This window comes from Choloepus didactylus, chromosome 11, assembly GCF_015220235.1.
Source record: "Choloepus didactylus isolate mChoDid1 chromosome 11, mChoDid1.pri, whole genome shotgun sequence".
In the NCBI taxonomy this organism is placed as follows: Eukaryota; Metazoa; Chordata; class Mammalia; order Pilosa; family Megalonychidae; genus Choloepus; species Choloepus didactylus.
In genome coordinates, this window is record NC_051317.1 from 1022118 (window position 1) to 1049220 (window position 27103).

General features: G+C 36.0%; 1 protein-coding gene across 2 annotated transcripts in view; it reads right to left on the minus strand.

The window, feature by feature from the left end:
- RANBP17 (RAN binding protein 17) overlaps window positions 1-27103 on the minus strand; it is a 458652-nt gene that overhangs the window by 85902 nt on the left and 345647 nt on the right. For both annotated transcript variants that reach the window (XM_037799252.1, XM_037799251.1), the window contains 4 exons: window positions 23518-23621; window positions 17715-17803; window positions 10180-10287; window positions 7120-7202 (listed from right to left, as the gene is read on the minus strand). In XM_037799252.1, the coding sequence (XP_037655180.1) occupies window positions 7120-7202; window positions 10180-10287; window positions 17715-17803; window positions 23518-23621 (384 nt within the window). The remainder of the gene's footprint in view (window positions 1-7119; window positions 7203-10179; window positions 10288-17714; window positions 17804-23517; window positions 23622-27103) is intronic.

Consider the following 27103-nt stretch of genomic DNA (forward strand, 5'->3'; position numbering starts at 1 on the left):
TATATGTATATACATACATAAAAAAGTATGGAAGGGTACACACTAACTGTTAACAATGGTTATCTTTGGGTAATGGAAGAATGGGGGATTTTCACTTTCTACTTTTGACAGTTGATATCACTAGATAGTTTTCCTCATAAGGGTGTTCTGTTATTTTATAATTTGAAAAAAACAAAAATAAAGAAATTTCTATCTTGGCAGAAAAATGATGACAAGGAAAATGATTGTTATGGAAAAATATGATAGAAAAGGATGTGGTAGTACAAACGGACCCGAGTTATATGCCTAGGGTGATTCCCTCCTGCTGGGGTTACAAACCTTCCCTAACTTGACAGCATGAGTCAGTGATAAAGGAGACAGAATTTCAGCATTGATAAACAAGTAATTTGGCTTCAGAACTTTCAAAGTAATGCTGTCCAATAATTTAATTACAAATTTAAGGATACTTCTTTGCCTTTTTTGAATAACAGATTCTACATAGGTTATTTTATAAGCAATTAGTGGAGATCAAAATATTTAAAGATATTAACTTACAGTCTTAATATATCAAATGATTTCAATTTTTCCGTGGTTTCTTTAAAATACTACCATGCATATAAAAGTTTTATATTACCTACAGCATAGATACAATTTTGAATTCTGTGTTTAAATAGCATTATATATAAGCATTTCCCATAAGCTTGGTAATCTTAAAATATAATTGTTAATGGCTCCCAATTATTCCACTGAGCTAATATATCCTCAAGCATTTTACTATTTTGAGGCACATTGTTTTTCAATTTTTCACAATTATGAATAATGCTACAACAATGGTCTTTAAGTAGTTAGTTGCTCTCTATTTTTGGATTATTCATTTCCTTAGGAGAAAACAGAAATGTGGGTTCACAAAGGGTATGAATATTTTTATGGTTCTTGCTATTCCATTGAGCCATATCAAGCAGCTGAAAGAAAACAGAGAAAAATGAAGGAATTCCCAATATTGAAAGCTTAGAAAGTTTATTTTGTAATTGTATTTTTTTCTTTTTAGTTGAAGGAAATTTTAACTAAATGTGCAATCACTAGCTGACAGCTGTTAATAAAACCTACTTCTGGATTATCTAGTCTCTCAGATATAACCACTTCTTGAGTGATCTCATGTACAAACTGTGTTGGGGCAAGTCTGGTCCCAGGCTGAAAAGCTACAAAAAGAAAATTATTGTTTGAATATGTCAAGGATCCTATGTGTATTCTTGGAGAAGTATTTGGTGTAAAAAGAGTAAACATTATTCTACAAATTCCCAAGAATTGGTATATTTTTCTTTAGGTAATAAAAGACATTTTATATTATATTATTATATAAGAGAGAATCATGTTTTGACAGGGGAGGGAGGGTTGACAAATTATTGCTAGCTTGGTATGCTAATCTAAATGACTAATTGTGGCTCCCCTCTCTTCTAGGTTTGCATTCGATGATCCAACCTACCACAACCCTATCAAAGTGATTTTTCAAAAACACAAATATGATCATACCACTTTGTTTAAAACAGGTCAGGATTTTCTTTAAGGAAAGTATATTCTTAAGGATAAAGTTCTAATTCCTTACTTTGACAAAGAAGTCACTTCATAATTGGTCCTTCTTTCTCTCTAACTTTATCCCCTAAAACTCCCTAATATTTGCTCTTCCTCCAGCAATTTTGAAATCTGATAGTTCCCTAATGAAGATGTTGTTTTATATTTATGTGCTTGTGTATAAGCTATACTCTGCTTGGAATGTCCTTCTCAAACTTTTGGGCCCTTCTCTTATTTCTTTAAGAAATACTGCCTTCTCTGACCCCTTAGTTTGAGCGAGAAGCCTCTTCTGGGCTTCCATAACACTCTTTATACTTCTCTAGCATAACAGTAAGCGTAACACATTATAATTCTTAGTTTACTTGTTGTAATCCCCTACTGAACTCAAGTTCCTTAAGGGGAGAATCAGTAGGAGCTTGTGTCTTATTTACCTTCCTATCCCTTTTAACTCTCACAGTACCAGACAAATAGTAAATGCTCAATAAATGTCAGCTGCACAGATGAAAGAATCCATTGAATTCTAAGCCCTTGTTCAGAAATCACCCTCACTTACTTACTTACTTATCGGTTTATTTAGTATTTTTTTTTGGCCTGCATTCATTAGGTGCCACATGTGTGGCGATATAAGGAGACTGTGACCAACAGCTTCCTGTGTTCTTATGGAATGTATTCCTCAAGACCTTGCCTTTGTAAGCCATCTGATCCTGGTTTTGGGATTCTCAAGGTATTGATTACTCTACTGCCTTCACAAGGCTTTTGGGAGCTTTATGGCATTAATTTGCTATCATATGTCCCCAGCCAAGTTTCTGATAAGCTCTAAGACCATATCATGTCTTTTAGCTAATCTGTTTTTAAGAACTGTTATTTCTTGGTGACATTTTATTAACTGACCAGTTATTTAAGACAATGCATTCTTTAGCCATTTTCCTGTAACCATTTTAACATAAGTTTGCAATCATAATCTCTCATTCTTATAATGCTTCTAACAGTACATGCCAGCAATTTTCAAGTTTTTTAGAAAAATTTTAACATTTGATCCCTTTTACAAACAAGTCTAGTACAACTCTATAGCTGGATGGTTTTTGTCAAAGTGGCAGCCGGGTCCCCTCTCCTCTACCCCCTGGAGGACCTCCATGGCACTTTCATAGTCGTCTGGGCTCCACAAAACAACAGTTTGAAAACCACTGCTCTTTTAACTAGGTCACAATAAGTAACAGTGTCTTTTACAACACTTTACAAATTCAATTTATTCATATTATTAAGTTATACCTAAAATGTACCTGGAGCATATACTAACTACTTAAAAGAACTCTGATGTAAATTCTTACGTATAATGAATAATCATAGCCTGTTCTATTCATTTTTAAAGTTTACATTTTCACGCATTGAGTACCTATGGAAAAAGCTCTTCCATTTTGGCCAGCTTTATAAAAACAATCACTATTTCTCCCTTCTGTGCACTCTTCAACCAACAGATGTCACTAAAGATACCAGCACCCAGAGGCACAGGAAAGAAAAGATTAGACAAATGGAAATTGAGCATAAAAAACATCCAGTTCTTAAAAATGAGAAGTAGGTTTCCAAAGTAATAACATTTATTACACTGCATGCAACATTTTAACCAAAAATTTAGGAAAGAAATTTCTTTTATTAAGTTGCTCAGGCTGAATGGATCATAGCACTAAGTTTTGAAATACATGTTCTTGAAGCAATTTAAAACTCATTAGAAATAATAGGCTTGAGCTAGTAGAAAATGTGGTAAAATTTAATCCTCATCCAAATGTTACCTGGGCTGTACAAACAGGAAATTGTTTTGTGCTACTGTGGCTAACCTCATTGCTGACCCTGAGCTGTAACTGGGAGAGCAGCTGAGAGCTGAAGCAAAATTAAAAACTTACATCAAAGTATATCATGACAGAATGTAGACAAATAAAACAGCATATCAAAAGTATTATTTTTATGCCAGTCTCACAGAGCAGTGAGGTGGAGGTATTCTACAAAACATATAGCAAACCAGGTACATTTGTAAATGAGTCCTTCCCTCTGTGCACTACCCAAATCAATGACCACCCAAATACTGCCCATGAGAGGTGAGCAGAGCAGAAATCTTGTGGGATGGGGACAAGCAGGATCACAGAATGTTCTGGCCTCTTTCCTCCACAGGCTTCCCCCTCCTTCAATTTGGCTTACCAAAGAAATAAATAATGCTGGCTCTTCTGTGTCCTCCTAGTCATTCTTTCCCTTGTCTTCCAGACTCCTGGACAACCACCACAGGATCTCCCTCCAATAAGCATATGAGAATTTCCAGAGGCAAAAGCATGGGTAATAAAACATTACAGAAGGTAAAGATTGACAAAATTACCTTGGCATGGGAATCAGTGGGTTGAGAGACATTTTTCTGTTATTCTATGCAAAGTGCAGTGTCAAAAATAACTGGTGACACAGTTAAAGGGTATTTTTCCCACTGAAACTTGATTTCTCTGAAGTTTTGGGATAGAAATCACTATACTTTCAGGAAGAGTGCTTCATCATAAACATCCAAGGTACAATCTTCCTGTAGCAATTTCCAAGAGGCAGTAAGGAAGATGGGAAGACAGACATTGAATGAAATTCCAATTCAACTACTTGCTAACTATGTAGTATTTAGCAAGTCTCAACCTTTTTGAGCTTCAATTTCTTCATAATGGTAATCACTGCAACTAACTGGCCAGGGGCTTCACATATATTATCTAATAGAATCCCCTCCCCCTACCTTATAAGATAGGTGTTATTTTCTCTGTTAACAGAAAGCAGACACACAGAAAGCCTAAGCAACCGGATAATACCGACATTGCAGGGCTCTTGAGATGATTCACTGGGCTAACGAATGTTAAATGGCCTGGTATAGAAGCAGAAAGATAAGAGCTGATTTAAAAAATGAAAACTACTATTATTATTCTTCCAATTTTAGGAGGAGAGCCTTACTCATAACTCTTGGTCTTTCTTCAGTACCAGAAAACTCCACTGGCTTTTCTTCCCAAGAATGTTTTGAAAGTGTTTTCTTTTTCCTGCTCTTCCTCTCTTCTCCTCTTCCTTCCCTCCCTCCCCTCTCCCTCTGTCTTCTCTTCTTTCTTCTCCAATGTAATCCTCACGTAGTTATTTTTCTTAAATTTGCCGCAATGCCTTTGTCTATGTCAGACAACCCAATACGGGACTGGATGGCATTGTTCTACGAGATTTCTTTCAGTGTTATTTGCTGGGAATACATTCTGTCCAAGAGATCCAGTGATACTGGAAGAGAAAGAGGTTACTGCTCCTATCAGTTCCACTGTATAGTGAGTAAGCCCCAAAGGTAAAACGACTTCTAGTAAAAGAAGCTAGATTCAGGAAAAGGGGCAGGAAAGATAGACTTGTGATTGGCAATTAGGGACCTAACATTTGCATAGCTAAATCCTTATCTGTTACTAAGAGATTATTATATATGTGTTGTTTCATGATGGGAATTATTGTTTTCTTTCAAAAAGTGAGGAAATAGAAACTCAGCACTGGTCACAGGCAGGAGGAAGCAGGACAGGCATCCCTGAACAAAAAAGTGATGTAGGTCAGTGCACACCCATCTGAGGAAGGCTGGTTTGGTGAATGCAAGAAAAAGACTTTGGATCAAGGAAAGGTACATCAGTAAGTATCTCTTCCATGTCATATCTTACGCCAGGCCCCTCTATTTCTAACTAGGCAGGTAGGTCAGTAGGTATTTATTATTCTTAATTTTATACATGAGAAAACTAGGCAGAAAGAAATGCAGTGTCTCAGCCAAGGGTCATGGAGTGGTAAGGGTTCATACTAGGATTCAAACTCAGATCTTTTAATCTCCAAAACTTTTGCTTTTCCTAAAATAACATGCTGTTTTCGTAAAAAGGTCCAGACACATATCTTAGCATGATAAGACATAAAAGGAATTAGATATACACTAAAAGTGAGGCAAACCATATTTAGAATATTTAAAAAGGGGCTCATTTGTGTCTTTAGGAGGCTAAGTATTTCTACTTAATATCATTGTCAATTTTATTGATCTTTTCAAAGAACCAACTTTTGGTTTTGTTGATTCTACTTTATATCATCGTAATGTGTCTATTTCAAACAGATACAAAAGTTGTGGCAATGTACTTGCTGGTACAGAGGAAAATAAAACAGTGTATAAGTTTACTGTTTTAAATAGGTACTTTCTGTAGTCTCCATATACCTACAATCTCAAACTCTACAAATCAAATGTACAATTAAAACTAAGCATCTTTTAACAGAGGTCTACAGTGCATACAAACATGAGCCCCAGAATGTTGTTTTCAACTGGAGTAAAAACAATTATAAACATCTACTTTTCTTCTTTTTAGCAAAGTACTAGGATTTTTATGGCTGTTCCTATACACACACACACACATACACACACACACACACAGAGTTAAAATAGAGGTCTTACAAAATTTTGTAAAAGCAGTTTCTAGGCATTCAAAAAGATACTTGACCCAGGAAACATCCTAGGAGAAAGAACCAAGAATGCACAAGAGCTGAGAGAGGAGCTGGAACACAACCCAGGATCAGCAGATGCCAGTCACGTGTCTTTCCAAATAACAGGTTTTCCAGATGCCATTAGTCATCCTTCAGTGAAGGCACCCTATTGGTAACGCCTTAGCATGGACACTTTTATGGCCTAAAGACTGTAATTTTGTAACCAAATAAACCCCCTTTATAAAAGTAAAAAAAAAAAAAAGATAATTGAGAATCACAAGCAATTTCTGAGACCAAACATACTTAAGAGTTGGCTGCTGAAAGTGAGGACAGGCAAAAAAGAAGAGGATAAAGAAAAAGAGAACACAGAGAAACATCTCTCAGGAAAAAGTGCATTGCACAGAGTCCAGCTCATAGTTGTCATTCAGTCAGTGTGTGCCAAATTAGATTACAGAGGATTCTTAGCCTCCTATTCCCATTCCCTGGTAAGAGAAAGGTCTCAGAGAGTTGAGAATTTCACTGATGCAGTTGTCAGAATTGGCAAGTATTAGGGATTATGGTAGAGCTAAGGCCCAAAATGCTAACCAAGTTCTAAAATGTTTACACTATAATTGAACAGGACAATCTTTACTGTAGAGCTCTGCTTCTATGGGTTCAGTGATAAATACATCCCTATAATAAAAAAAGTTGACTGTTCTTTACAAGGGTATTTTTTCAAAATTCAGTTTTGGTGACATAATGGTCTAAGCATTCCTTGACCCAAGACACCAAATGCCCTGATGTAAATGAGAAATTTTGAATATGCTCTAACTTTTCAATATTCTACCAAGCATATTCCTTTTGCCTACTGACACTGCAATTTTTACCAAAAGAAATTCATCAAGTCAGTCAGGCATGATTTGTAGTCAAAGGTATGCTCCTGCTTTTCCTGATGCCATTATGATAGCTACCTGGATTTCTGTGCTCCTATTACCCACTTCATAAATTCAAACAGATATGAAAATTCAAAAGAACAAAATAAATAACATCTTTGTTTCCTTCAAGGAGAAAAAGTTATATTGCAGAGACAAATATGGAAAAAGTACTCACCATAAGTACAAATCATTTTACTAGCTTCTCTGAAGAGAAGAATTCCATTCGGAGATGATACATCAAAATTCAAACGCTGGGATCTAAGACATATAGCAAAAAATCAGACCACTTGTGCAGATAAAAAAACCAAATATAAGTTTAAAACATTGAACAGTTTCACGTACTAGAACTAGCAACAGTACAGTTATACCATTTTAAAAGTGCCATTCTGTCAAACTAGTGAGGATAAAATATATGCTAATTTTCTCACTATAAAGATCGTAGGAAAATTAAGGAGTCATTTTCATTTATTTGCTGATCCAAAGAGCTCATTCCTTGTCTTACACAACTCCCATCAAAATGCATCCTGACATCCCACCTTTCAAATTTAGTCAGTTTGCCTCCATCTTTGAATCTTTCCTATTTAATTATGATGACAGAAATCATTTTAAAGAACCCTCAACACATGACTCATTTGATTTTTTTCTTACCTATAACTTCAAAGTGACAACAACTACATCCACCACCACCTGTCACCACTATTTAATGGATTATTTGGTATTTGCCAGGAACCTTATATATATTATCACATTTATTCCTCACAATAACCTTATGAGGTAAGTGTTATCTTCTCCATTTCATGGAAATGAAGGCTTAGAGAAGTCAGTACTCATCCAAGGTCACATAGTTACTAAGTAGAGGAGCCAGGATTCAAACACAGGTCTGTTAGATCCAAAACTAGAGTTCCTTTTAGTAGGCCATGCTGCCTTGTGTCAAAAATTATAGCCATACATTGTTCTTATTAAAAAAACTGAAACAACTTATTATAAATTGGAAGGCAAGGCAATTGCACTTAAAATACATAAAAACACATCAATACCTATCTTTAGATGGGAAAATCTGTTTTCCCTTTAAAAGATATTCTAATAAGTGTATCCGAGAACACCCTTTTAAGCCATTGTCACCTAGAGAGATTGCTTTTAATTACTTGGGTTACTACTGCTCTTGAGAAACTGATGGAGGCTACAGACTCTCCATATAAAAATGCATGTACACAATAATATTTTGCAGTTAATTTCAGAGGGCTGACAAACCTTAGGGATCCCTTACCAGGAGGATTTTGTTTATCTTTTAGCTAAAATGCATGCAAAGTAGGTGGTACAAAATAAAAACAATAAAAATGAGGTGTATGTATGTATGTTTATATAAATGCTTGGATATAGTTATCTATATGAATGAGAACACACATATTCCTTCCATATTTATTTGCAATTTCCTGTAGTGCCTATTATATATTTTAAAAACAAATTCTAAAGTGATAGAGGAAATTCAGATCCCTCTACTATTGTACATATGCATAATGAATCATCTGATAGTTTAAGCATATTTTAAACACATTAAATTACATTACAGACTGCAGTTTTCACGGCATATAGCTCAAGTAAAGAGAAACAAATCTCAGAAGCTCTCAGAACAATTCCATTTCCCTGGTTCCTGACAGGGGATGGAAAACAGAATGAACAAGACAAAGGAATGACATGTCATTATGACATAATGTATGTTTTTAAAATATACCTTGGTTTAACTGGCCTGATATGCTTTGTTGCCTGTGCTTTCAAGAAATAATGGCATTTTAAAAAAAGGATTAGCAAAATATATGGAACTAGGTCATAGTAAAGAAACATCAAAAAGCAAAGACATGCTAAAGTCTATTTGCAGTGGAATAGAATGAATTGTTGCTTCTCCATGCTTTTTCAAAATGTTTGGAATTAAGTGTATAATGTATTAGAAATACTATTACGAACATCCAATTGTTGGCATACAAATCCTAATAAAGAAATGCACATATAATTCACATTAAATTCTGGAGAAATATAGAAAAGATAATATATTTTCTGAGGTAACAGATTTTCATGAGGTAGTTCTCAGGACAATTGTGCTAAATATGAATTATCTGTCTACCACAGACATAAAATACTTTACAATATACAGTGCAATGATTTTTTCCTTTAATATTAAATAGTAACATTATCAGTAATACATAATATCAATTATTTCATGGAAAAAATTGGAATTTAATAAAAAACTACATTTCTAACATAAAACATATAGTCACCCTTCCTTTAATATTTAACATACCTAGGAGAATGGTTTCTAAAAAATTAACAACTTTCAAAGGAAAGATACTTACATTTCTTTATTTGCTAGGTGGTTCTCCCCTCGTTTTAAAGTAAAAATTTAAAAGTATTGTTGTGAAAAACTCAGCACCAGAGGTGAAATTAGAGCTGCAGCCTATACTCATTCCTTGTCTGTACATCTCCCTTCTAACACACAGTTTACAAAGAGGAATTGATGAAACTGGATGGCTATGTGACAGGTAATTTGGTGCTAAGCCATATTCACAATGACATATTTTAAAGGGGTAAAACCAATTAGCTTATTGCGTTTTTTTTTCTTTCAGCTACCTTTTCGTTAATATTCACATGAAGAATACCTAAATCTCTGCTGGTCTATGAAAATTATTAGGTCAGCTAGGCAATTCCTGAGAAGTATTATAGCTGCTATTTAAATGAAAAATTTGAGTGCATAAACCATCCAAATACGTGAATCTTGGCATAGAGGAAGAAGCATCAATTAGAAGTCAAAGCAGGCACAATCACTAGGGCTCCTGGGACAAACAACCACATAGCCATGAATTGTTCTGGGTCTGTTTCCCTATCCATAAAATGAAGCATCTCAACTCAAGAGATCTCTAAAGTTCTTTCCTGCTTTAAAATTCTACAGAATTGTAATTAAATGGTGAACTATTTGAATATAGAATATTTTAAGTAATGGTGGTGTGTAGCCTTTCACTTTTTTCCAGTTCCCAAATACATATCTAAGTATACTATACTTCTTTCTCTCAAAAGGCCTAAACCTTATCTCTGTAATTCAGTATATTTTTTTCAATCACCTTAAGTTTTGGGTCCTGGGCTCTTGCTAAGCCTTGAATATATCCACAGTAGACAGGCGAGTCTGACCTTTGGAGTCTTCTGCCATTAGCAGATTGTGTTTTCACTCCTCTATCACCTTGCTTACCTGTTTTGCATCAGTTCTGCCATAAGTTTTAAGATGGGAGTTGTACACACTGGCTCTCCATACCACCGCTCAACAGCCCTTTGAAGAATGGGAAGATATGTTGGGTACCTTTTATAAAGCTTGTTAAAGAATTTAAGGGACAAAATAAATATTGTTTCTGAAAATTAGTGCCACTTAAATAGAAAAAAGGGAATCTGTGTTTGTTCTATATTTAGTATAGAGTGGCAGCTTTATAAATTGTTCTCCCTGACCTGCACAGGTATACTCTTTTGTGTGTGTGTGCACGCGCATGCGCACGCAAATGTTTTGCTATTATTGGTGACATCCCATACATTACATTGCTTTATTCTTGGCCTACTGTCTATAAATAAAAGACACACTTTTAAAGTATAAGAAACATTGAAATAATTATGTTTAATACTGTAGGAAAAGAAAATAAATTTAGCTGATGTGGATAAAAACCTCTTTGAACTTTTACCACCAGGGTTTCTTGGGGACCAAAACACTTAAAAAAACATTTTTATTATGAATTTTTTTGTAATACATAAGAGTAGAGAGTAATGCGTAATAAACCCCAATGAATGTACCTCCCAGCTTCAAAATTTTATATATACTTTTTTTTTTTTGTTAAAGTTGTTGACTTGTAGCTCCAAGGAATATCTGGAATGTTAGCTCAAAGAGAAGCTTTGAGTAACTTTTAATTTATTCAAGATCAGTATCACTAAAAGGTAGATCCCATATGTGTATCCAAGGAGAAATTCTTAAACATTTTCATCAATACTCAGGAGTGCATGCCTCTGATAAGTCCATGCCAGAGACCATTAGAATCTAGAAAACTCTGACTCAGCTCCACCAGTTCTTTAATCTCCACCTTGCCAAATAGATTCAGAAATAGAGGATTAAAGCCTAAAATTTATGTAGCAGAAGATCTCTTATTCTGTCACTGCCTTCATTTCCCTCTTCTTTTTTCCCAAATCCCAAAGTCTCTTTTCTGATGTTTTCCAATGTACTTGTCTTTTGTTTCAGGTGAGTGTGCTTTACTGAATCACTTAATGGTGTTCCTTCTCTATAGTGGTATAGTGGTATGGCTAGGGAAGTCCATGGTAAGAAAGGTCAGCACGGTTTCCTTTGCTGCTTAGAATATATTTCAAATTCCTTAGCATGGCATTTATGGCCTTTAAGATATGGCCTCTAATTTCAGCTTCTTCTCTTGAGTACTTCTGCTCTATCTATGCTTCAGTCATACAAAATTCCCTGCAATGCCAATCAATTCTCTCTGGTCTCCATCACTCTGTTTGCGGCCTTCTTTTGCCTGGCACATTCCTAACCATGTTTCAACACCCAGTCCAATTTTTTTGTTTTTTATTAAACCTCCCCTGGGATGCTTTCTCTATATTGTCAAAAGCATCAGCCCCTTCCTCGTTTATGCTCAATGACCACACTGACCACATCTCTCTTATAACACACAGTATTAGGGTTGGTTGCTTGTGATATCTGCCTGTCCCTTTAGACAGTAAGTTTCTAAAGGGCAGAGAATTTTGTTTCCCTGCTCATTCCTATTTGTCCTTCAGATTTCAACGTAGACGTGAGTTATTCCAGGAAACCCTCCCTGACAACTTCCATTCTCGTACCCCCCAACTCTGGATTGGGGGAGGGGAGGTTAAATATGTCTAACCTAGCATGTGGGTACCCTATGTTAGCATTATGATGGCATTTGTCTATCTCTTCTTTTTATATTATAACCTCTTTGAAGACAGGAACTAGGTACATGGGCCTGGCACAAAATAGATACTCAATAAATATGTGTGCTGTAAACCTGCCAACCTAAAAATGAAATATAGCATATTTGATTAGAACTACCTACTTAATTCTTAATTACACATTTCATTTTGAAGCATCATGAAATAATTCATATAAGATTCAATGAAAATAAGCCTCCTAAACACTTAATAGTGAAATGCCCCTCAAAAGTGCCAAAGTAAAATTTTTTCCCCTAGAGAGATCAAGTTAAGGATGAATTTGTGGATACTGAAACAACTATTTATCAAGTATTTACTGAGGGCCTACTTTATAAAAAGCACTGTTTTAGATTTTCTGGACACACCAGTGAATAAAACATTAAAAAAATCTGTGCCCTTGGAGAATTTATATTCTAATAAGAAAAGGCAGAAAATGAACAAAATAAGTACATAATATGTTAAAAAGTATTACAAAGAAAAATAAAGCAGAGAAAGAGCATAAGGAGTGAATGTATGTGTGTTTGGGGTTCTAGTTGATGAAAACAGAAAAAATAAAATCAATGAATTTGATTAACTCTATTTTGCCTACTGGACTAGAAAAATCTGTTATTTTTGATAGATGGTAGATACTATGCTCTTTGTACCATGCTAGGGCTGGGATTCCAGAGATCAGTAAGATGCAGCTTCTATTCTTAGGGGTTCATGCTACAGTCTGGATGGCATACACACAATAGGGATACTCTGAGTACCAAAATTCCAAAGCAGTCCCAGAGGAGCACAGGTGAGAAAACAGTCCACCAAGAGATCTACTGAGCACAAGTCTAGTGATCACTATTGGGAAAGCATCTGGAAGACTTATCAGAAAACTGAAAAAGACCTAAATCTCAGAACCTGAGAATAACATAGGCACACACAAGCCCCTTTGCAAAGCATTCTAGAAAGCATTAGGGACATCATATTTTTCAGTGCACATTGCATTCACTATGGGATAAGGCTGGGGGATATGAAGGGATGCTCCCTTTTCTTTGTGGAATAAGAGTGGTGCCAATTCTAATATGCTTCTGACAGAGGTGACTGCCACAGAGAAAATGAGTGATTACTGGAAAGCAGAGTAGAGGTCTACTAAGCAGGGAGGTTAAAAGGGCTTCAGAGTGAGAGCCAGACTCAGATTATAGGGTGGGAATCAGAATCAACTCTAGGAGTTTAATTTTCCAGTGGCCTTGTGAGAACTATATATATATATGAAGAAAAGAGTGGGGGCCCTTAGGAAGAAGAGGCACAGAGCTGTTTGCTTTTACTGACATTTTCTCAATGAATTCCTAAGGTCCAGATCAGATAAATTAAAAAATCAAAGGCATTAATGATATGGCATTGCCTTACAAGGTAACAATACATGAAAAACTGAAAAGCTTCAAGTTTGCTTCTTGACAACAGCCAGCCAGTCACGCACCCATTCATCCATCCAATCACCCATCCATCCAGTAGTTACCTATATTTACTATGTGCTGGACCCCAAGAAAACAGAAATGAGTACAATATAATTCCTTCCCTCTGGGAGTTCACAGTAGAGAAAGCATCACAATACACTAGAAGGCAACAGAAGAACTTCTGTTAAAACTGTTTGGAGATAGGGATGTTAGGATGTGTTTCCAGCACTGAAATAGCCTGCCAGTTCAGAGTTTATTTTAAAGGTGTTCCATGAATGCTACATACAGCTGTACCTTTGTTCATGAAGGCAACTACTGCTGGAAGGCCTTTCTCCTCAACTTGGTCCAGCAAATGCCTATCCATCTTTCAACACCTAGCCCAAATTCACTGCCCCCGGGGGAACAGCTTTCCCTATTTTGTCAACAAACCAACCAATCCAAAAATCTCTTCCTCATATATGTTCATGTGATCCATTTGTATGCATCTTTGTTAAAACACACTGATAGTTGTTTATTAGTTAATCTGTATATCCACTAGACTGCGAGCTTCTGAAGAGCAATCTGTTTTATTCATTCTTATATTCCTAGTGCCTGGCACAGAGAAAACACTTGAAAAATGTGTGGTGAGCAAACAGTGATTTCTAAGGTATACTTTCTTTCCTATTTGGCCAACATGATACTGCCAATTACTCTCTTCTTGAGCTACAATTCTGATTTTGTTAGCCACTCAAAACCATCAATTGCTTTATATTACCTACAGAATAAGGGTCTAAATTCCTTAGCCTAATATTCAAAGGTCCCAGACAACCTACATTTCCACCCATGAAATAAGTAGTATCTATAATGGTACATCTTCATCTCCACTACCCGCCTTCCTAAACTTGGAGCTTAGGCCAACTGAAAATCTATCATTCTTTCTATTTCCACATGGTCCAATCATACTTACTTGGTAAGATTCAGGACAACATCTTCACCTTTACAAAGCCTTCCCTTATTCCCCTCCCAACTGCAATCACTCTCTTATTCTTATCTTTGTTATGGTACTTATCACTTCTATATTTTATTATAGTCATCTATGTAGGTATCTGACTCAAACTGTAAGCTCATTTTGGGGTAGAATTTGTGCCCTAGTAATCTACATCCTTCATGAGACCTGGCACGGTCCTTAGCCCAACATACTGAATTAGTGAGCAAATGAGATTCCTTTGCCTCATGCTACACTAGAAGATGAACTAACTACAATGGTAGAGTATGTACTTTGTGCCAGACGCTATTGTAGGTCCTTTGCCTATGTCAGTCCACTCACTTCTTACAACAAACCCATGAATTAGCTGTTATTAGCCTTGTTTAATGGGAGAGAAAACTGTGATTCTGAGACACTAAGTAACTTACCCAAGACTTCACAGGTTGCTAAGTGGTAAAACCAGGCCTGGAAAGTAAGAGTACCCTAGTCCAAAGTTTGTGCTTTTCTATATAACTGATTGTTCTGCCTTGTCTTTATATAATTTGTTTATGCATGCGATATGGCCCTCAATATTCAGCACTGATAGCCTGACTAAGACAGTGGACTCAAAGATCACATTATGAGAATTAAGAGACTGAGGGTGAGAAACAGTGTCATACACATTCCTTTAGTTTTTTTCAATTTCCCTCTGGATTTTTGATACTTCAATCTAAGTATGATCTGGGAAAAGTTTAAACAAGGCAATTAAATACACTGTAAGGTAAGGTGCTTTCTTATGTAGTGTTCTCACAGTAGGGGCAAAGACAGATATCAGTGATCTTCCTTCAATTCTCCGGGAGTGGAAACAATTTATCAAGATGGTTGCTATGCAGTTTCAGGCAATTTAGTTTTGGAAGGATGGAGTGATAAGCAATGTAGTTTGTGTAGCAGTTAATGCAGTCAATGTTTATAAAAATGTTTTTGAATTAAATACCTAACCACTAAAATAGCATTTTATCAAATAATCACCATAAATAAAATGCATTTTGACTTTAAGTAACATGCTCTTATAGGATGTTTCCTCTGCATACTAAGGACTGTATAACAAATTAAAGAACATGCATTTATATGAATAAAAGGCAAATAAACTTTCCCCAACAGTAATGTGCGAATCATCACTGACCGCTTGACATATCAATATTTCAGAAAGAATAAATGACTTTCATATCCATGTTTTTTTTAGCATATACTTATTCATTTTTGCATTACTTGAATATTTTGGAAAGAATCTGTACTTTATCACCTGAAACTGCTTAAAGTATTTCAAAATATTTTAATAAAGCTTTTTGAATTATCCGATAACGTAACTTTTAAACAAATTTTACTATTATTATAAATATTTGCTCTTCATCCCTTGCCCAAAGGAAAACTATAAATCTTGTCTCAACTGAATGAACACCATTTATCATATTCATTTTGTTGTCAATACAATTACGAAAAGCTTTTGGCCTTTTCCCAAGGAAGCTGATTTGATACTGAAACCCAATTATTATAAGCATGGCTAGTACCAAACCACCTTGTTTGGCAATCTACCACGGCTTCCCGTACAAGTGACACTTCACCCTCCGCACCTGACCCTGATAACATCAGCACCTATGGTCAAATGGAGGAGACAATGGTTTGCAGTCCAAAACAAAACATTAAGTCCTGAGGTTTTCTGTTTGCTATTTTCTGCCATCTGCTGGACACAAGTTTCATTTCAGAGGGGTGCCAAAAAGAAAAAAGCTGAGTGAGGAAATGGAAAACAGACTTAACAAAAAACTTAAATTACAATATCTTCTCTAAATTTCAGACTGTATCAATCATGGCAGGTATTTCTATTCCTAGACACTCAGGGGAAAGGTTCTGAACTTGACTAGGTTAAAACTGTAGAAGAGGAAAACATGAACTTTATGTGTTCAACATCCTCGAGTTCTAGCTTGGTTTCAACGTCACCATCAATTCCAAAGTACCAACACTAGATTTTTATGATTTTTTCAAATAAATAAAGACTTCACTTTGGGAGAAAGCTAGCCATTATTTATGTTTAGAGAAATAAAAGGACCATATGTAATTCTAGTTTATCCTTCCTAGTTGAAAGAATTATCTGACTTAAAACTTACTATCTCTGTACATGTACATTATAGGCTGATATAAAGACACACGATTCTTCAAAAATATGGAAAATTCTTATCTCTAACCCTTCTATGGGCACAGTAGTCTGATGAAGTAGGTCTTAATAACTAAAAATATGTTCACTACTCAAATGAATATTTAAAAATATTTTTAGTGTGCAGAGTTTTCCTTAAAACATGCTCAGATTCCCTGTTTGTCTTTGGCCATAATTGTGGCATCAGTAGTTGAAGATTAACTTTCAGAAGTTTCTTTTGCAAATTAATTTACAAGAAAAGTTTGAATAGAAAGGATTTGAAGAGAGCACCTGAAAAATAGTGTAATTTAAAAAATGAATTACTTTTCAGACCACAAAAATTTTCTTATGTGTTCTGATGGTTTCATGTACAAAAGGCACAAAATCATTATATTACACTCATGATTCATATAAAGTATACTTCCTATAAGGATCAATGATGATTTATATACTAATAACTATTAAAACAATATTAATAATAACTATTTAGGACCACTGAATATGTGCCAGACATTGTACAAAGTGCATTACCCATTTTAATACTCATAACAAGCCATGATACTGGATTACCTCCCTTTTTAGATGAGGAAATTGAGACTCAGAGAAATGAAGTGACTTTCCCAGTTCTACACAGTAAATGGAGAGCTGGGATGTCAAAGCCTGGTCTGCCTGACACCAAAGGCCACGCTCTTTTCAGTTTTAAATGATGAGGCATTTCCATGTGGAATGTGTATTTTTTTGTTTGTTTGTTTGTTATCTGTCCTGAACCCTGGCAAAATTAAATTCAAATTTTATACCAAATGAAAAATCCTGACCATTTATTTCCCTCTTTTCAGGTCCATTAATATTTTCATGCTGATGAAAAAGTGGAGCATGACGAGTTAAGCTTCAAAGAGGCTCACTGAGAAAATGCCAAATGGTAGGAGTCATTGATCCTGAGTTAAAGATGTTAGCCAGATATCCCTGCAATCCCAACATAAATAATCACTTGGGGATGTGATTTTTAAATTGTCAATTTTTAATGACACCAAAAAAAGTGACCTGTCTGAGCTGGGTCTCCAAATGCTGTGCTCAGTTATCTGCACTGCTGCCTCTGTGCTGTAATTTTTAGCTGATTACACATTAGTTCATTTAGCTTTGTTTCCTCTTCCCTACTGTGCCATACTATTAAAAGAAAGCAAGGGGCCTGGCATCCCTCTGTGCACAGAGCTGGTATTGTCACAGTGTAATAAGGATACATCCAGTCAAACAGCATGGTGTAGCTGGTCTTTGTGTTCAGCGCAAAGGCAATCCCTTGAAGATCTCTTGCCAGCCCGATCAACATACGCTGTCAGTGGGAAAGAGACACAGTAATTGATTTTCACGTTAGCGCAGAGCAGATGGAGTAATAATCAGGCAATAATGACCACATATCTGATTTTGATTCATTAGCTAAAATGTCTCGCTCAGATCCCTTTCTATAGAAAACCCATAGACTCTTTAAATGAACACCATCAAATCTGCTGACCAGTTCTACTCCACTTCTTATAAATTGAGCTAAGTCATAATGCCAGTTGCTTGGGAACATTTAGATTCTTAATATATTGTATTTCTGAATAATGCCAAATTAGGAAAAAAAAAAAGACCAGGATTGATAATTCCACAAAACATAAATGCACAGTCTAGACATTATTTAATAATAGCAAATCTTAACCACATCGGCTTGCATGAAATCAGTACCACCATGCAATTTGGAGTCTATCTTGCAAACATATTGGCATTTAAAGATTCCCAATGAACATCTTTAATAACTTAGGACAAAATAAAACTGACCAGGTGACCTACTGATACTAAGACAAATCCAGAATGGTAGATGCATTCCCAAAGCAAAGAAGAGATGTAGGAAAATAGTTCTATATATAATGTCAGAAGACCTGAATTGAATCCTAGCTCTTAATTTTAAGACTTAAGGCAAAGCATTTTATCAGTCTCAGTCTTCTCATACATAAAAGGGGCGAATAATGCCACTTTCTCACAGGTTATGAGGAATAAATTTAATAAAATTATGTAAAAATGCCTACCACATACTATGTGTTCCATAAGTATTTACTTTTAGAGGAAAAAAACCCACAGACCCTTGATTCTTTAATGAAAGAGATCTGACTTGTACGCTTGGACTCAATTTAACTATCCTTAGGATGAAGCTGGGGAAGAGAAAAAGAAAATTCAGGAACAGATGCCAGAATGTCAGAACAAAGAGCACAAATAAACATAATTGTAAAACAAGGGGATGGGATAACTGAGATACGCAACTGTGATTTTGAAAATATGTTTCAGTAGAAACATTCTGTCGGAAAAAAGGTCTCTGAACTTTTCTCTTACCTCCCATTCTGGTAATAAATGAAAACTTCTTTAGGAAGTTTACTTATAATTATCATTAAGGAGGAAGGGAATCCTGACCCTCTTCTTAATGGCTGAATAACATTTCAAAGCAGCAAATAATAGTTTATCTAACTCTCAGAAGTATTTGGAATTTCTCACCCTCCTTCCCCTCACCTAAAAGGTGACTAAGTATAACAGGATGCTTGTAAGACTACTCAGTTTCTACACTGCCTAACAGTTTAGAGAATGATTGTTATCTGAATTTCTGAATCTGACAACTGTGAATTTGTTTCTGCTTTTTAAAATGACTTATTCTTTCTTTCCTCATAATCTCACTCATCCTTGTTTTTCTATAACCAGTTGGCCCCCTTGCAGCTCCAGCTATTTTTTTAAAAAAACATCTTGCCTTTTACATAACGTATTTTCACCACTTCAAACCTGTTTCCCTCTTTATCAGCTTTCCACATTCCTTATAGCCTTTAGAACAAAATACATCTTCTAAGAAGCCTTCGAACAATTCTATTCTAACTACTTAGCTTTGCACTCTTCCTATTAAAACAGCTTTTTTTTGTTTATTTTTATTATGTACACTTACAGACTACTCTTCAAATTAGTCAATAGGAGCCATGAGTTTTACTTTCTTTGTGCCTAGTACAAAGGGCTCTTAATAAAATATTACTTTAGTCTATTTTCACTACATTAAAAAGGTTGATTTTTATTTTATCCCAGATTTCCTTCCTTAACAGATGCCAAGTTAAAAAAAGTGCTGCAATTGACAGGGAATGTATAGCGTTTTTTGTTTTTTTTTCAACACAGTAAAATGTGGCAATGGAATTTATACCAATATTTTAAATTAGAAAGCGCTATTACAGAGCAGAGGAAGCATACAACAATTTAATAATCAAATGTATGTTTTAAATAGAGTGAAATGAGTTGTAGGATGCAGTGTTAATGTAAGAAACAGATTTCTAATGCTCACACAATACCTCTTATCTTTAAGCAGCAGTGAGTACTGTAATCATCTACACTGAAACACAAACAACACTAACAGGGTACTTTCTTGAAAGCTGAAAAATACCCAGTTCTGTTAAGAGACAGGAAAACTGTTAACTGGAAGCTCAACCAGGCTACTAAACAATGCAAGAGAGTGAGAGGTGATCTGACTGAAATTTAGGGTAGGAGGAGCCACAATTACCATCTCATTTAAAATCATAAAAAGAGGTGTATTTCAAATTGCCTTTCTCCTCTTCTATACTACAGTTGGTTGACACTTGATTGATTTGAAAAGTGAGAGGCACCTATCTATTAAGCGAGGCTGCCTGGGGGAGTGGGGTAGGTTCTGGGGTATATAAGCCTACGGATTCCTTTTCGGATTAGTTCAAGGAGAAACTGCTGAGTGCTTCAGCCCACTGTATGGTGAACAGTTGTCTGAGTGCCAAGTGTGAGACGGATGGGCTGGGGAACAGCTGAAATGCGGCTCCTTCCACCCTGACCCCCAAAACAGGGTTTCTAATGGAAAGTCTGACAGACCCTTTACTGTAGTGGCACTACTGGGGGCAGCTATAATATTATCCTCATAATTCTACTATATAATAACAACAAAGAAAAAGAAGGTGAAGGGTCATTGTGCTTTGTCTTTAGAATTAAGATGGCTGTCTTCATCCTTACAGCATACTCTTAATTCTGGAGACACATCTTAATAACCTCTAAATAGTTCCAACAAAAGAGCCGTGTCAGAGGAATGAGCAGGCCCCAAGGTGTTTCAACTGGAGTGTTTTCATCTGCCTTTATTGCTCTATCCCTCTCCAGAATTAAGGCAATAACCTGTGATAAATTATTCAGGAACTGCTACAGGGATCAAAGCAAAATCATTCTGTTAAAGTGCTGTTTGCAACATTTGGCACTTAGTGAGAAAACTTTTAATGTGCGCATGCTGAAAATCAAGGATTTTAAATAATTTAACATTGTGGAGTTTTTACGAAGGGACTAAAGATAGCAGTTGCCTATTTAACTGCTCCTCTTCCTCCCAGAAGTTTTCATTCATTTTCCTTAATAACGATGACGTCATAGCCAAATCAAAAATGATGCATGAGTCAGAGAAGTATTGGATTATATTTTCTATGGATACAATTTTAGGGGAAAAGAAAAATTTTGAAATAATGCTCTAGAGCCAGGATCTGTCACAGCATTTTCTTTCCTTTCCTCTTTACTTTGAAGAGAAAAACCCAAGACAAAAACTCAATGTTCTTGTCAGTTTCATTAGGACTAAGTAAAACAAAACAAAAAAATAAAGCTATAAATTTAAAACAAAAAAATACAGCTATAAATTTAAGAGTTTTGCAGTACTTCCTCCCTTCACAACCACATTTCAATTTGGCAACATAGGTCATTAATGTTTACGTTCAACCTGAAGTCTGTGTTTGAAAAATATCTATAAATAGGGAGTTAGAAAATCCTGGTAAGGGTTGCAAATTAAATGAATTTGGCAGTCCTGCGGCATTTTCATAGAGATATTTTAACAGCATCACCTCCTGTGGATTGGAATACTAAATACTTTACTGAAGAACAAAACAGAACTGTTTTTATCTCTAGTACTTGCAAAATGAAGTACCTGAAAGCACTTTTGCATGTATTATTTATTCATCATGATAGAAAAATAGCCTTAACCTAATAAATTACATTTTAAAGCATTTAGTGCAAAAGTTTTGTTTATGATAAAGTAACAGATTTAGTTCTTTATCGGTAGCTTAAAGCACCAAGTTTTCTTTATACAAATTAGACAGATGGTGCTTACAGTAGAATTTACTAAAGGTCTGTCACAACAAATGCAGCCAAGCTGCATATTTAATCACTGCAGAATCTTGTCTACCTGCAGCTGCCAACTGCTAATCCAATTTCCCTGATAAATGTGGCAAGAGACACGATCAGCAATAAAGAGCATCTAACTCCATTTTCCTGCAGGGCGTCTTTTGATGAACATTTAGGACGGAAGCACGGAGTGCACTGTGTGGCCTTGGTTCGTGGCAGCTGCATGCATTCTGAGGCACAGTTCTCAGGTTACTCACTTAATTCTGCCACTATCATTACGTTGCTATTGATCTCAGTAGCTGTTGCCTACACAGCATTACTCTAGATGAAGCTGAATCAGGCAGTTATCATGCATCAAACTTGCTCAAAAGCCTGGAGATTTCCCCTTAATTACTTGTGATTTTATTTGCAAATACCGTTAAAATGTAATCAAGCAGTCACTTTCCAGGGTCGTTAAGAACTTGCTGGTTTAGGGATATATCACTGGAACTCCATTAAAAATGACTCCAGAAAGATGGTTTCTATCAAACTAGATGGGATTACATCAAAACGGGCTTGGAGTATAATGAAATCTTCAAATGAGACAAATGTAATTTTTATAAAGATGGTGCTTTTCAACTTCACAGCTTCTTTTTGGTAAGGGCCAGTTTCAGCCACCTTAAAGCTGCTAAGATTTTGTTAGTCATTGAAAATATCTGCAGACATTTAAAAAAAAAATTATAGCTAACCTGAGTGGAAGGAAACTGGTGAAGAATTTCAGCAAGATTATAAACATAAAGAGAAGCTCTAAGATCCTTTTTTGGTTTTAAAATTCTATGACTAAGGCATGCTGATAAACATTCATTTCAGAAACTGTACTTTAAAGTAAAAGGTATAGCATTTGGCTAATTATCTTTTGGTAGAAAATTACACTAAAATAATCATCAAAAGCCACTGGTTTTCTATTTGGCTTCTTACTGCCTTTTTTTTTTTTTTTTTTTTTTTGTGAAGGAAAGAGGAGCCATATAAAATGACGGTTATTATTTCCAACATACTTCAAAATATGATTCAAGCATCATCAACAAAGGTGCCTACATCCTCTGGAGTGCATTTATTAGTCTTTTAAAAATAATAATCAGTGTCAATCTATTTAACATAACGCTGATACATTACAATTTCAGGATGTGCTATATCTACATAGCAAATCTTGTGCTCCCCACCCCCCACCTTAAAATATGGGGCTGTTTTGTCACAAACAGCTTGCTACACTTAAGGATTTTACTAATAAAACATAATGTTGTCTTAGATAGTATGACTGTTGCCACAGCTGAACTGACTTGTCAAATCAATCCTAATATGGCTCCCACAGGCACATAAAAACCTTATTTAGCTATCAGTTATCCTAATCACTTTGTTCAGTTTAAGAATGCCATACTTCAAGACCAGCTCCTATTTATACATATATGCCTAGCCATTTAATAAAGTCTTGATTTATATAAATTCTTGTTTAAAAAAATATTTAGAGATGTAGTGTTTTAGCATGTGTATATGTGTGCATTCCTCCATATAAAGATATTGAAACATACAGTGCAGGGTAGATGAGGGAATAGGGAGGTTTAGAGTGGTTTACCTACAAGAATGTTCTATTAAAGATAGTACTGCCACAAGAGGCAAATCACAAACTGACTGTCCAAAATCATTCACTGACCTCAAAGTTGATTTTTTATGAGAAACAAGAAAAATGCTTATATGAAAAGTACAACTCAAAACAAAAGCTGGGAAAACAGGACTGATGAGGCATAGAGCATACGCAGGTATGTAAAACACTTTTCTGCATCTAGATATTCTATAAACAGCAAAACTGTCTTTCCTTAGGTTTGGAAACAAACCTACCTTTACATCTTCTTGTTTGAAGTTGTTGTTGAATATATGTAATACCGTTTCAAAAGAGACTGTAAGAGGCAGCATGAAATTCTCAAATTCGTCCTCATCTTCCCCTATCAGAGAAACAAAAGGGTCACCAGGGTTTAAAATGCATGCTATTGTATATTAGCCTCGGCAGTGAGTGCTTCATTCAGGCTTAGAAATGTTCCTGAGAAGGGGTCGCGCTGCATTCACACCCATGTCACACTTTATGCTTTGGCTCATTGAATATTCTGGTGTTTCGCCTTCTCTTTTGCGCCAAATAAAATCGCAAAATTACTTACCAGTAATTTTTTTTTTCTCGGGCTCTTTATTGTATCAAACAGATTCATGCCCCAGGCATCACAGCTCTTCAGTTCTTAGGGCTCCTGGTGCTTCCCTAATGCCTCAAGGAAGGCCAATTTTAAAACCTCGGAGATAAGGGTCTTTATTTCGCCCTTCTCTTTGGGTGCCAAGGCCTAAAGGGCTCCCAGACTCAGGTGCCCAGATAGCTCCAAGTTATTATTCTCTTTTATTTATGTTCCATTTTATTAATTTGTTAAATAGATGGCAGGGAAACTTTTCTTTATCTGCCAAATAGGACAGGGTCCTTCATGGATCATCTGGATTTTAAGTACATTCTCCATGGTACTTAGTACAAGTTTCCATATTTTAAATAAGGAAGAGGGAAAAGAGGAGACTTTTTCTATTAACTTTTTCACTTTAAAGGCAGTAGACTCTAGTTTCCTCAAGGATTCTGCCCAAGTGAAAACTTCATTTCACACATGGATATGTGCAATTGATAATTTATACAGAATTCTTTTCAGAAGGTGTTTCTTTTAAATGAGAGATTTGATCCTTTCATTTGTCCTGTGCTGTAGGGAAGTATGGACCTCATTCACTTCCATAAAACCCCACTGTACTGAAGAGGATATACAAAGAAAGGCTAAGTGACTTGCTCAAGGTGGCGTACTAAATTGGAGGTGGAACTATTCGGTTCAGATCTACATACTATGGTACTTATTTCTATACTATTAATAGAGCTTTTTTAAATAGAGGATTGGTGAGGAAACAAGATCTCAGAAATGATCTAGACCAGTAGTTCTCAAATTTGGGTTCCCAAATAGAGGCAACATCAACACCTGGGAACTTGCTACATGCACTGTTTTGGTTTGATAAAGCTGCCGAAATGCAATATACAAGAAATGGGTTGGCTTTTAACAATGGGTATTTATTAACTTACAAGTTACAATTCTAAGGCTGTGAATATGTCCAAATTAAGGCATCAACAAGAGGATACCTTCTCTGAAGAAAGGCTACTGGCATCCAGGGTTCCTCTGTCAGATAGCAAGGAACATGGCCAGCATCTTCTGGTCCTTTGCTCCCAGGTTTTGTTGCTTTCAGCTTCTGATTCCAGTGGCTTTCTTTCCAAGCTTTGTGGGTTCTCTCTTGATATCTCCAGGCCGTTTCTCTCTCTCAACTCTCTCCAAATGTCTCTGCCTTTTATCCTCTCATAAAGGACTCCAGTAAACAATTAAGACCCACCTTGAATGGGCTAGGTCACATCTCAATTGAAACAGCCTAATCAAAAGGTCCCACCCACAATAGGTCTGTATCGACAAGAATGGGTTAAAAGAACATGGTCTTTTCTGGGGTACATAACAGATTCAAACCAGCACATGCATATGCCCAGGTTCCACTCCAGATCTACTGAAGCAGAAAATCTGCGAGTGGGGGCCAGCAATCTTTGTTTTAACAAGCCCTAAAAGTGACATGTAGAAGTTTGAGAAACACTGACCTATGTGTCATTTTGCAGATAAAGAACTGACGTACAAGGCCACGCACACAGAATATCAATGACAGAGCCAATATCCTTTGACTCCTAAGGAATGGCTGATTCGGCACACCCTGTTCCTTTGTGACTTCTTTCTCCCCCTCAACCTCACATAGTTTGTTTCAGAAGTCCTAAAGATTCAGGGACTTACCTTTGTTCACAGAGATGTCAAAAAGCTAAGGCCAAGGAGTCTTTCCTGGTATGTTGTCCTAGATAAAGGTCAGGGTTTTAGGTAAAGGGTAATGTAAACCAAATTCTAATCCTTGCTCTGTCAGGGACTGGCTATGCTACCAAGCTATTCCTCTTAGATATGCCTTCTGTCAACTGGTGATAACATTAGACATTTACACAGAAACCATTCCTATCTTTTGAGACCCAGGTCAACTTATATCTTCCCCAGTGTCTGAGCTAACTCAGCCCGGTTCCATAGCAAGTAATCTCACATCTCCCTTTGGAATCCCACAGCATTTTAATCTGACTCTTTACTATAGTTAGTGCTCATCAGTCTGCCTTGAATTACAAATGTTTAAGCATATATCCAGGAGTAACACGAATAATACCACCTATAGCATATTACCATTATCATCATTTGATAAGGGTTACTGTGGCAAATGAGATAAAATTTATAATGTGTGAATGTAAATTATTCCTATCAGCCTCCACTGATAGTATCTCTGGCTTAGCTCCTGGAGACCTGAGCCGGTGTATCTTTGTGTTTTTCCATGAAGAATGATGTAGGGCTGTGCAGTCACAGACTTGGTGTCTGGCTCTACCACATCATATTTAACTTTGGATATTTTACTAATTGCTCTGAGTCTCAATGTCCTCATCTACAAAATAAGGATAAAAATACCTATCTTTGAAGGTTATTGTGAAGATTAACTGTTAAATAGGAGTGGTAGTACTAGTATTAGAGTATTTAGCACCTAAGAACTGTGCTTGGCAAATATTAGGGAAAATGAAAGGAGATGCTCAATAAAGGTGAATTTTTAAGAGTCCTTATTTTATTACGTCTGATACAGAATAATACAGTAAATAATTGAAGTAAACATGACCAAATCCTTAAATATATAACATTTATGTACATTTTGCTGAAGCCATGTAATCTTTTTTTTTTAAATTCTGAAATAAATTCAAAGTTATAGGAACAGTTGCAAAAACAATACTAACCCCATACACAGAATTTCATCATACCCTGACCTCCCTCCCCCGATAGCTCAATCCACCAACTTTAACATGCTGTCACATCGCTATTTATTTCTTTCCCTCCCTCCCTCCCTCCCTATCATCCAACATCTATTGCTCTGTCTTCTGAACATATGAGAGCTAGCTGCACACATCCTTGAACATACACTATAATTCACGTATACACTTCCCATGAACAAGAACATTCTTTTATGCAATCCCATTAAGCGCAGCTAAGAAGTATAAGAGATTCAACAATGATACAAAGCTTACATTCTATATTCCCTTTTCCTTATGTCTCAACTGTGTCCCTTTGAGCCACCTGTCCTCTATCCTCCAATCCCATCCAAGTTCATCCTTGGCATTCAATTGTCATCTATTTAGACTGTTTTTTTTTTTTTTTTCAGTTGTGGAAACATATATACAGCCTAAATTTTCCCATTCCACCTCCTCCCTAGCCTTCCATTAGTGGGATTAATCACATTCAGAATGTTGTAATGCTCTTTCCCACTATCCATTACTAGAAGTTTCCCTTCAGCTCAAAGAGCAACCCTACAC